This window comes from Chenopodium album, chromosome 25 (assembly GCF_948465745.1).
Source record: "Chenopodium album chromosome 25, dcCheAlbu1.1, whole genome shotgun sequence".
NCBI lineage: Eukaryota > Viridiplantae > Streptophyta > Magnoliopsida > Caryophyllales > Amaranthaceae > Chenopodium > Chenopodium album.
In genome coordinates this window covers 5,638,211-5,650,187 of record NC_137858.1, presented here as the reverse complement: position 1 = coordinate 5,650,187, position 11,977 = coordinate 5,638,211, and the positions used below count along the sequence as shown (strand labels likewise).

Here is an 11,977-nt window from a genome sequence, read left to right as displayed (position 1 = left end):
AGGTCATTGTTTGGTTCAAAAAGGTCACATTTACCATAGATCACTATATGTTAAAATAAAGTCACTATATCATTTATAAGGTCTTTAGTTGGTTTAATATGTCACTTCATTACCATAGGTCACTATATGTTAAAATAAAACCACTATATTATTTACAAGGTCTTTGTTTGGTAATAAAAGGCTACTTCCTTTTCAATATTTTATAGTGTCAAAGGTATAAGGACTATGTTTTAAATTAATGGTAATTATCATAGGTCACTATATGTTAAAATAAAGTCACTATTTTATTAATAAGGTTACTATTCTAAATATAAAGGTAACTAAGTCAAAATTATGGACTATGTTAACTAATGGTAATAAACTAACAATATATATAAGGGTATTATATAAAGATTACTATATTAAAATAAAGATCACTATATTGTAAAAAAAGATTACTATTCCAAGAAGTATATACCTCAAAATTAAAGGTTACTATGTTAATCATAAAAGATACTATAATAATCAGTATTTAAGATTTAAGCATTTCAATTTCTTGATTTGTTATCTGTTGATCACAGGAAACATTGAAACAGCTATAACAACTAAAAGGAGCCTTCTGTGTAGGACCACAAACTACCAATTAACAACAAGTTTAGAGAAAAAAGGTTTGTGTATAAGGTATTACAGTACTCATGTGCTTTATTCCTTGTTTCTTTGAAAAGCAATAATTACAATTAAGATCAAATCAAAAGACATAATACTATAACAAAGGACACTATGTCAATCATAAAAGACACTATATCATAAAAAAAGACACTATATCTTAAAAAAAAAGAAACTATATAAGTATTTAAAAGATATAAAGTTTCCAAGAATGAAATTACAAATAAAAGGTAACCATGTAACAATTCAGGTTACTATGATAAAAAATATTAATATTTGGTGTCTTAAAACTATCAAAGCATATACTTATTATTAAAATTTGGTGTTTTGGCACCAAATTCTCTATGTTTCCTCCTCTTCCCCTTTTTCATGTAGTCATAGCTTCCTGGAATCCTTTTATTTGATTGGCCTCCTTTAGTTTTTGCACGATCTGGGTCTAGTACTTGAACCACATTAGACGAAGTTGCTTCTGAATTTTCTTCTACACCTGTAGTGTTCTCAGAATGGTTGTCAGTTGACTTCATAGCAGAAATAATCTCATCAATTGCACTTGAATCTTTTGCATAGCTTTCTTCTAACACTTTCCTTGCTTTTTCAAACTTGTGGCTCTGAAGGATTAAACTATAATACTTCCTCACCATGTGTAGCCGCCAGGGTGTGAAGTTGTTTAATGTCCCCTTCTTCCTTTGCTCTGCCTCAATACTCTCCCAAACTTTATCCTTAGCCACTTTAGTCCACCTGATAGATATGTATTGCTCTGGGATTTTTTCAACAGAATGCATGTGTAAGATTCTAAGGCTATGGAAGCATAACCAACCTGACTCTTCAAAATTCTTGCATGGACATTGAATTGTTTGGTTAACAGGATCATAAGTTACTGCTTGAGTTGTGCCATCTCTGCCTTCAAGGTACACTTGGTAAACCATTTTGTCTCCATTAATGAATAGCAGTTTAGTTTGTGATCCAATGGCTAGGTTGAATTCTTCTTCAAAGTCCCTGAATAATGTATGTGTATAAACCTCAGCAGCATGTTTTAGTAAGGCAGACATTGGATAGCTTGAAGTAGGAATTGATTTTATGCTATTGAACTCATAAAAATCCTCATTCCTTCTCCAAGTCTTCACTGTGTTCTGAAATATGTTGTAGAATTCTGTCAAACTTGTTTTCTTGTTTGCTTTGAATCCCACTGCATGATTTGTGCTCTCACTTCTCTGTGATGACAAGATTCCCGCGGAGAAAAAGTCCTTACTTAGAGCTGTTGACCACTTGTGCTTCAGTGAGTATAACCTTTTGAACCAACTATTGTTTTTCAGTTTGTACTTTGTCATCATTGAATCCCAACATACTTCAAACTGAGCTTCATTAATACAACCACTCAAACATTTCATGAAAGCAGCTTTGAATGTATCATCACTCTTCAAAACTCCAAATCTTGTTACAGCATTTTGAATCAAGTGCCATAGACATAATCTATGTCTAGTATTTGGAAATACCTGCACATTTTTATACAGTTACTAGAGTTTTAAAAATGGTTACTGCATTTAAAATAGAGGTAACTAAATATAATTTCAGTATAAACATATTTATATGTAGTGGTATTCAAAAAGTTCCTTCAAAAATAGAAATTACCTTTGGTATTGCTTTTGCCATGGCTGCATCTTGGTCCGTAAACAGTGAGACAGGACATTTACCACCCATTGCCTTTTTGAAGGTCTCAAATAGCCACACAAATGAATCCGTGGTCTCATCACCAATAAAAGAACAAGCAAACATAGTGTTCTTCCAGTGGTTATTTATTCCTACAAAGGGTGCGCAAATGAGGTTGTAACGATTCGTCCTATAAGTGGTGTCAAATACAGTGACATCCCCATATATTTTGTAATCTTCAAGCATCATGGAATCCCTCCAAAACAAGTTACAAACCCTTCCTTCTGTATCCAACCTTACTCTGAAAAAGAAGTTAGGGTCCTCAGAATAAGCTTCTTGTAATTTATCACAAACTACTTGAGAATCTCCTCCTTCAATAGCCTTTATTTTCAGTTTATAACAATAATTCATGTGGTCTTTCACTGTATGACCAATAGCATCTTCTCCTCCAGCTTCATTTGACATGTAATTAAAGGATTCCATAGGTCTTAGTCCAGATTCTTGCATGGCCTCAATCGCTTGCCCTTTAATTCCAGTCATTGCACGCTCTGAACGGTGGAAATGATTCCATTGTGGTCTAGTGAGTGGATGATTGTGCACCAACACATGCTGAACTATCTCAAATTGCCCCTCCTCATTCAATTTTGCTATTATCAAAGCATTACAGTTTGTCCTTGTTATTGGAACTCTCCTACTTTGTCTTGTTTTTTTTTTAACTGAAGAACTCTCTTCTGTCAAGAGTTCTTCTGGAATTTTTTCCTTCTTTTTACCAGAATTTCTTAGTCCGGCTGCAGAACATACAAAGAACTTTTTGGTGATGATATCTTTAGTTCCAACTTTGCTTGTTTGTTTTGCTTTTCTAACACTAAAACCAACAGCAGCAGCATGTTGACAATACAATTCATGTATTTCCGCAAGTGTTGCTCGAGTTTCTCCTACTAACCAACCACTAATCTCATCGTTATTACTTGCACCTGGTATTTTTTAAAAAAATAGATCACTATACTATCACTAAAGGCAACTATGCTACTTAAAAGTGGCTTTGCATGTCAGAAAAGCTTTAACAAGCATCATATAATTACCATGTATTTGTTTTAAAAAAATAGATGACTATACTATCATTAAAGGCAACTATGTTACTTAAAAGTGAGTTTGCATGTCTATAAACCTGTAATTTTCAATCAACATAAATTACGCATAATCGCATAATTCACAGTTGCATAATCGCATAATTCACAGTTGCATAATCGCATTGCATAATCGCTTAATTCACATTATCAAATTAACAAAATACCTAAACGCCTAATTTAATTTTCCAAACAAACAATTGCATAATCGCAATTCAAATTATCACATTCTAAAATTAATTGCATATAAATATATCGTATAATACCTTGAGATTGCATTAGAGGTTGATTTTCCTCATGAACTTCATTCTCATCCTCAGCTTCAATAATAGTTTGCTCTTCATCTTCAACAGCTTCGTTCAGATCGAAATCGATGACATTGATATCAAAGTTTTCTATAGTGTCCTGTATACTTTGGTTTAGATCCATTTCAATTGATTTTATAGAAGAATTCTCCATAAATTTTGAAGAAATTGATTGATTAGTCTGAAAATAAACCCTAGAATTGAGTAGAAGTAGAAGGAGAGAAATGAAAATTGGAGCTCTGGGAAAGTTGTTAATGGCGTCGAAAATAAGGCTTGGGAAATAAGTTAGTAGGCTGTGGCAGAAGAGATATTAGTAAGCTTGAGAAACAAGTCAGAGGGCTGGGCTGGGTTTTGTGGCAATTGGCACGTGAGACCATAAGGTCCACAATAAATTTATTGTGGACCAGGTCCACCCAAGAATTTTTGAGGTCTACAAACATGTGAAAAGAGAAACGTTGCAACTAAAAAAACCGAGAAAGTAAAAATAATAAAACTTTAAAACAAGTAAAAATTGGGACTCTCCTAAAAGGCGAAGTTGAAGAAAATGAGATGAAAATGGAGGAAAAGAGTAGTAGCAGCGTCAACAACAACAACGACGGAGTTAAGTTGGGGATAGAAGAAGCATGGAAGTGGGTTCCGAGTGGGACCCACTGGTGGTGGATCGTAGCTAGCGCCGCTCAATTAGGGTGGGGAATCAAGTCTTACAAGAAGGGGTTTACCGGAGATTGCCGGTTTATGCCGGCAAGAGCTTTCGGCGTCGCATCTCTCTTCGTCGGCGCCGCCGCAACCGCCTCCGTTAGCGTCCTTAGTGCCGCCGGCATTCATAATGTGAGTTTTTGTGAATATTTGTTGGATTTTTAGCTTTAATTTCATCAATTTGGATTAATTTTTTGTTGGGTTTTGTTGGTTGAATGTAAATTGATTTGGGTTTGATTAGTTGATCATGGTTGATATTTGTGGTTTTTCCAATTGGGTTTTTGGGGTTGCATTTGAAATGAGGATCTGGGGTTTGTTTATTGAAGGGTTTAGTTTGATGTTTTAGCTGTTTTTTTTTTAAGAATTAAATTATAATTCATGATGCTATTAATTGTTTTGAAGAACATTGAATGTAAAGTTGAGATTTTTGTGATTTAGGTTGTTACAATGTTTAATTTGATTCTCAAGTGATCCCAAATGCATATACAATTTCAATTTCCTGATTACAAACCCTTTTTCTGGTTAGTTGTCTATTTCATAGATTAAGGGAAAAAGAAATCCCTTTAACAAATGCGGTCGAAGAGACTGTTTTGAATTGATTGAATTGTACAAGAATTGATAGATGAAATTTTAGGCTTTCAAGTGATTGAAATGTACAGGAATTGAGATTAGATGAAATACTAGGCTTGGAGCAGTTTCGGTTCGACTAGTAAGGTGTTCTACACCCTGAATTGACATAAATGTTTGAGTCTTGAACCTTAATTCAATTAAATCAAACAATGTATTGTGATTTAACTTAATATTCATGAACTCAATGCTTGGGGCTTACCTTTTCGGTGAGAACTTTCATTGTGTACCCTGTACCCAGTTATTTGCTTACTTTTTTTTTATTTTTTATGTTTCCTTCAGATAGCTTAAAATGACCAATTGAGCCAAATATACCTTCCAACTTTAGGCACAATTCTGCGCACTTTAAGAAGTTAGGAAAGCTGATAAATAAGTGGTGTTCAAATGTACTAGAATCATCTATTTTGAGCAGGATGGAATGAAACAAAGTTCATATCACTAGTCAAGCTACCGAAACTACTTTTTCTCCTGGGAAGTGAGGTATTTATGATTGATTAATACGTTTAATTGTTCTAATGATTGTTACATAGTGGAGTCATGCTCTTGTTTTTCTTTCCATCAACAAGGTCATCACCATTTGTCTGTTCAAGATTTAATCAAAATCAACCTAATGTTGGTTGTTAGTGCTATAGCTGATTTTATTTCACAGTATCTACTTCACTTTAGCTTCTAGGCTCTTCTGGATTCCGATGCAATACCTATGATTCAATTGATTTTAATTGAAAAGGTTTGACTGGATTTTCCAAAACGTTTTGCCTGTTTTCATTACATGCGTGCACCCTTTTTTTCCCTCCTTTTGTTTGAGTCCTAATTTCAGAATTTCTAGCCAACAATTATCATGCATAATTTTTTTGCATTGAAGGTCATCTGTGTTACTTATCCTAATAGGCTGCACATCTTTCTTAGGTGGAAGATATGAAAGAAGCTGGTGCTAATATTAGGACAGGACTGGGTGTTCCTCCTCGAAACAAGGCCAAATAACATTGTCTTTGGCTGTTCTATACTTAATACTTAGATTGTACTTCAAACAAGATCAAGTGCACCTTGTTCGAATTAACCAGAAGACTTCCTTACCAGGTGTGGTTCAGCTCTAGAAGACGAGTTTAAGGACACATTACTCTTTATTTTTGGGCATAACTATAGGGAAATTTGACAAAAGTGCTTGTGCTATGGCATCGGTCTTTTTTTTCTTTTTCTTTATCTTTTCCTCAGCTTTCTTTCTTAGGCTTTGCTTCTACAATCAATTTATTATAAATTATATTCAGTAAACTCTCAATTTTGCTAACTTTCTTCCTAGTTGTTCATCAACTCATCTCATTTCACCAGTGTTACACTATGATGAATATTCTTGAGGAAAATTATTATATTAGTGCCTTGAGCTTGTGCAATATGCCAATATTAACACTTCGATGACTTGAGTTTTAAATTAAGTTTCAATTATAGTAACCTAATGTTAGATTATGGATAAGACAATAACCCTTTTTTAAAAAAAAAACCTTGAAGTACAGTAAAACACTCTCATTTCACATTTAAATGACATAAGAATCAATGGCGACATGAAGATAAAAATTCTTGGGAAATTCTACATGGTGGCCTCATGTTTTTAATTTTTCCACGTGGAAGACGATGTTTTTTTTGAATCTCTAAAGTGACATCAAAATTTTTTAAAGTTACAATTAGTGGCCTAATTGTCATTAAATGGGCTAACCATCTCTTAAATGGCTCATTTTTTAACTAAATTAAACGAAATGACTAACCTACCCCTGATTTAATTCATCCCCTCCCCTTTTTCATTATCAGTTTCCCTCCTAACATGAATTCCCCTTTATTTAATCTTTCCCTCTTCCAATTCATTTTCTAGGGTTTAATCTGCAATTTCATTCGAAAAAAAAGCTTTGAACTTGCACTTGGGTAAGGATGAATTTTCGAGGACTGTCTTCAAGGAACAGGGGCGCATCTGATGGAAGCTTCAATTGGGTAAGGATGAAGCTTTGCAATTGTAACCCTCCTAAAAACGCTGAGGTTAGGTTTTCTGATTCCATGAGCAATCCTAAGAAGTCATACTACAAATGCAGGGAAAAAATCAGAGGTTGCGGGTTTTTTGACTGGGTTACTGAAGATGATGTTAGATACTACGATGCTTCACCAAATTCAGAAATTGCTGCAATACACAACATGGTGGAAGACCTCTCTGTTGGGTTTAAGAGGGTTATGAGAGTTGCTATTTTCGTGTTAGTAATTTGTGTTTTTGTTTACATGAAATGATGTACTCAGGGTAATGAAGGAAAAGGGGTAGTAGCAAGTAGGTGAATCCTAAATTGTAAGGGTTTTATGAATGAAGTATGTAATTTTTCTAAGTATAAATAAAAATTGGGGTTGTTACTGTCATTATCTATTACATTTGTTTGTTGTTTATTTATGGTATTTGTTGTGGTTATGTTAATTTAGGCAACAATTTTATGGAAAACAGATTGAAAAGCATAAGTATGAAAAGAAATTGTGCATAAATATGATATCAAAAGCCCGTTGCAATGTCAAAAAACAGGACAGTAAATGGTGTATTCCAAATACTGATCATATATGTATCTTAGACTCCAAAAATTAAACAACAATACTAAAGCTCTGACTTAGTTCAGTAAGCTACAAAATAATGACAGGACAACTTAGACTTTGTTCTTTCCCTTTGCATTTGTTTTTGACCTAGTCATAGGTTGGCTGGTGGGACCCTCATAAGCTTTTTTGGAATGCTGAGTTGTGTTAATGGAGGGCTCAGGTTGAGAAGCAAATTTAAGTGAGCTTCTTGTGAATCTTGTCTTCCCAACTGGCTGTGATGTGGAAGTGCCCTGTTCTGCAGTTTGTTTATCAGCTTTCTGTGCTGCAGTTTTAGCCCTAGCCTTTGCAATCTTCTTGCCATCCTTTGCACTTTGCTCAGCTGCAGTGAGTCCACCCTTGCAGGTTTGCTTGTTGTGACCATAGGACTGACACTTAGAACATTTGACTGTAGTTGATCTTTTCCCTTTGTCTGGTTCATCAGCTGCCCTTTTTCTCTGTCTAGATGGCCTACCAATGGCTCTTGTAATTTGTGGTGGAAGTATTGTAGGCATATCAATCTCTGGCCAGTGCTCATAATCAGGTACAAAGTTAATAGAGTTGGCATAAGCTTGCTTATATGTTTGGACTGAGAACCATGTACTGCAGAAGTTGTAAGGGTTCAATCCAGCAGCCAATATTGCTCTAACTGCATGTTTACAAGGCAAACCTGAAATTTGCCATAAACCACAAACACAAGTTTTTTGGTTAAGTGATACAGGAAGCATAGACTTCCCATCCCTCACTTCATATTCACCCTCCCTTGATTGATAAGCTTTGCAAGTTCTTGATTCAAAGGTCAACACCCTTAGTCTCTCCACTATGTTTGGACAAGGTTCATCCTCATTCCAACTGCTGCACTTCTGTCTTCTAGTTGATAGCCTCACCATACGCATTCTTCTTATACCTATTCAAGTAACATTATACACCAAGTTATAAACAGTGTAAATCAAAATTAAACCAATTTATTGCAGCAATAGTTATACCTTCTAATAGTGTTAAAACAGGCCTGCACCTATCCACACCCAATGTTGCATTGAAACTTTCTACAAAGTTGGTTTTGTTTTCATCATTGCATATCTTGGGATCAAATTTGTGTTTTGTCCACCTTGACTGGTTTCCCAAATCAGCCAACCATTCACAAGCCTTAGGATTTACTACTTGTATCCTATCCATGGGCTTTTTAAATGTGAATGGTGATGTGGCACTGCAGGCTAACCAGAACAAGGAATGCATCAAAGGGCCAGGAAATGCACCTTTCCAATTTGCTGCTAAGTGTTTGCAGCAATACCTCCTGTCCACCTCAGGCCATATCTCAGTCAATGCTGGATCTATTCCCTGTATACAAATACACAATCATTATATTAGTAATTAGTTGCATTTCATTAACACCCAAGGATAAAAAAACAAGAGCAAACTTACTTTTTGTCTGTCTGAAATGATACACCAGCCATTTCCCCTCCCAGAGTCTGACAATATTTTTTTCAAGTGCCAGAAGAAAAATTTCCAAGTGTCAGCATTTTCCTTGGGAACTACAGCCCAAGCAAAGGGAAACAATTCATTGTTTCCATCTACTGCCACAGCAGACAAAAGAACCCCACCAAAATGGCCTTTTAAGTGGGCTCCATCAACTCCCACCAAACTCCTACAACCAGTAATTACACCAGCTATGTATGGGTCATATGAGTCATGAATGTCCCCAATTTCTTCATCATCTTCACCATCACCATCCCCATCAGCATCCATGTCACCATGAAGCTCAGCATCTGCACCATCCATGTCATCTCTCTGCCCAAGCCCAACTTGCATGTCATCTCTCTGCCCAAGCCCTACTTGCATGTCATCTTGAAGCTCAGCATTGTCATCTATGTAATCTTCAACCCTAGCACTGTCATTTAACATCCTATCACTGTCATCTAACACCCTAGCATTGTTATCTACCTCATGATCACTGTCATCCTCCACTTGAGCTTCATTTTCCTGTCTATTCCTAACTGCTGCATTGAACTCACTCTCAGTCACCACCATTGCCTCAACCAAAGTATTATTGTTCTGAGAACCCCTCTTCCTAGCAGCTGTAGTCCTAGGAATTTTGTGTAGGACAGGAGGAAAGGGAGTTGGAATGACAGTTGTTTGTGTTTGAGGAACAATAGGGGCATTAGAAAAAGTCTCTTGTGGGGTTATGCTCTCTGAATTAGTGACTAACTGCAGCTTTCTCTTCACAGGTAGTTTCTTACTTTTCCTAGGTTTAGGTGCAATCTTTTTTTTCCCTTTTTTTTTATTATTCTCTTCATATTCATCCTCCTCTTCAGGTGGTGCAAAGAAATTTAACTCAGCTTCTACCCTAAGATCATTGATGTAATCTTCACTTTTAGGAATTCCTATATCCCAATTTTGATCAAGATCATCTAACCCCTCATTAGTCTGAGACTGTTCCTTTTCTGGACTATTCAACTTTTTAGGTGGGCTAGGAGGGTTATTTTTTTTCTGTGTTTCAGCTAGCTTTCTAGCAGCAATAACACTATCACTAGGTTTATCCCCAAATCCAATCCAAATAGTTTTCTCTGCCATATCCTTTAATCTATCCAGCATACTCATCAAATCACTATCAGAAGTAATGTTAACAGCTTTCAAGTTATAACAGTAGTGAAAATTAGGGAATTTAGGGAAGTCATAGTTATTTTTCCTAAACCCCTCCTCACACTCAATGATCAAATCAATCCACATGACTTTATCCACATCTTCAACAAAAACATCAATTACATTACCACCATGAGCAAACTTAAGCATAACTTGATCCATTCTGCAATATAACAACCAGACGCATATATTTCAACATCAAACACCCCCAAACAAGCATAAAGTTCTCATCTTTAATCAACAAATACACACACAAGCAAAAACAGAGCATCTAACTTCTGCAAGTACAAAAAAAATCAAAAATACATTATATTTAAAGACATACCTTGCTTCAGGTCTGTATACCACTTAGCAACTCCTAGGATGTCCAGGATTGTGCGAATTCTGCTTCAAATCCCACCAAAAACCCTAAATTTCACTCCCCTAAATTTCCCAAATATCGATCTTCCCCAACCCCTTAATCGCTAACAATTGCTCAATAATTTCAGAAAAAATTTGACAATCACTTGTGTTCGATTCGCCCTAATTATCACACACTAGGTTTGTGTTTGATTTGATGTAGTTAGAAGGAAGAAGAAAGGTTTTGGGATTTCTGTTGATTCAATGTCGATCAACAGTGTAATGTGGTTGGCATTAATGAAAAAGGGCAGGGGATGAATTAAATCAGGGGTAAGTTAGTCATTTCGTTTAATTTAGTTAAAAAATGAGCCATTTAAGAGATGGTTAGCCCATTTAATGACAATTAGGCCACTAATTGTAACTTTAAAAAATTTTGATGTCACTTTAGAGATTCAAAAAAAACATCGTTTTCCACGTGGAAAAATTAAAAACATGAGGCCACCATGTAGAATTTCCCAAAATTCTTTCTCTGTAATTGCGAAGAATACTTTTTTTTTTTTTTTTAATTTCTTTTTTAAAGGAATCGTGAAGAATATTTTATCTTTTTCTTAAACAACAAATGAAGTGCACTCGTAATTTATCAATAACCTATCAAATTAATTGCGCATGCACATTAACTTAATCCATACTGTAGTTGTTAGGCATAAGTATGGTTCTAGTGAACCTTTTTCCTTTTTTTTTTTTTTTTTTTTTTGTGGGTGCTAAAACATTAAACTAATTTTTCTATTAGATTTATTTTTATTTGAAAACTTTTTATAAAAAAAATTTATCCTTATTGACTTTTGGGGTTAGTGTTAGAACTTAAAGAAGTTTTTTTTTTTTTTTTTTTTTTTTTACTAATTTGGAACTTTTTTCCTCTTATCTAAGCTGATTTTCATTGATTGAAATTATTTGAAGTGATCAAGGCAGTAGATAATAAAAATCTAACCATGAAGTATAATAAATCACTTTCATTTCACATACATGATAAAAAGAATCAATAGCGATAAGAAGATAAATATTTTCACTTCATAATCGTGAGATTCGTGACAATTTTTTTTTTATTTCCTTTGAAACAACAAATGAAGTGCACGCGTATCATCAAAATAATGTGTATGGTCAGAATAGCAAGTAATTAAGAATCAAATTAAAGTTGCCTTTCAAAAAAAAAAAAAAAGAATCAAATTAAAGTTGATAGGCGGTCCAAATTAATAAGAATATTATTTATTATTTAATAAGCCACATGAGCTGATTGAATAAAAAAGAAATTTTTTATTCCACCTATCCTATAAATAGATAGGGTTTGCTAAAGATGGAGTTCCA

At 34.7% G+C, this 11,977-nt stretch overlaps 2 protein-coding genes across 2 annotated transcripts; one reads left to right on the top strand and one right to left on the bottom strand.

The window, feature by feature from the left end:
• Positions 1 to 938: 938 nt before the first annotated feature.
• Positions 939 to 4,144, bottom strand: LOC145613542 (protein FAR1-RELATED SEQUENCE 5-like). The gene is made up of 3 exons (XM_081668659.1): positions 3,686 to 4,144; positions 2,275 to 3,266; positions 939 to 2,138 (listed from the first exon to the last, which is right to left on the bottom strand). Exons 1-3 carry the CDS (start codon positions 3,876 to 3,878, stop codon positions 939 to 941), a joined length of 2,385 nt encoding a protein of 794 aa, XP_081524785.1. The 5' UTR covers positions 3,879 to 4,144.
• A 103-nt stretch (positions 4,145 to 4,247) lies between these two features.
• On the top strand, positions 4,248 to 6,396 carry LOC145615455 (StAR lipid transfer-like protein). Its single transcript, XM_081670527.1, has 2 exons — positions 4,248 to 4,552; positions 5,954 to 6,396. The coding sequence occupies exons 1-2, from the start codon at positions 4,274 to 4,276 to the stop codon at positions 6,026 to 6,028; spliced, it is 354 nt and encodes a 117-aa protein (XP_081526653.1). The 5' UTR covers positions 4,248 to 4,273; the 3' UTR covers positions 6,029 to 6,396.
• The last annotated feature ends 5,581 nt before the right edge of the window (positions 6,397 to 11,977 follow it).

Bases quoted from the DNA above. Each gene is read 5' to 3' on its own strand.
- LOC145613542 (XM_081668659.1), bottom strand. From the start codon at position 3,878: ATGGAGAATTCTTCTATAAAATCAATTGAAATGGATCTAAACCAAAGT. The intron at 3,267-3,685 runs GTATTATACGAT...AAAAAATACCAG, and splicing joins ACCTCTAATGCAATCTCAAG to GTGCAAGTAATAACGATGAG. The intron at 2,139-2,274 runs GTAATTTCTATT...AAAAATGTGCAG, and splicing joins TGGCAAAAGCAATACCAAAG to GTATTTCCAAATACTAGACA.
- LOC145615455 (XM_081670527.1), top strand. From the start codon at position 4,274: ATGAAAATGGAGGAAAAGAGTAGTAGCAGCGTCAACAACAACAACGAC. The intron at 4,553-5,953 runs GTGAGTTTTTGT...CATCTTTCTTAG, and splicing joins GTGCCGCCGGCATTCATAAT to GTGGAAGATATGAAAGAAGC.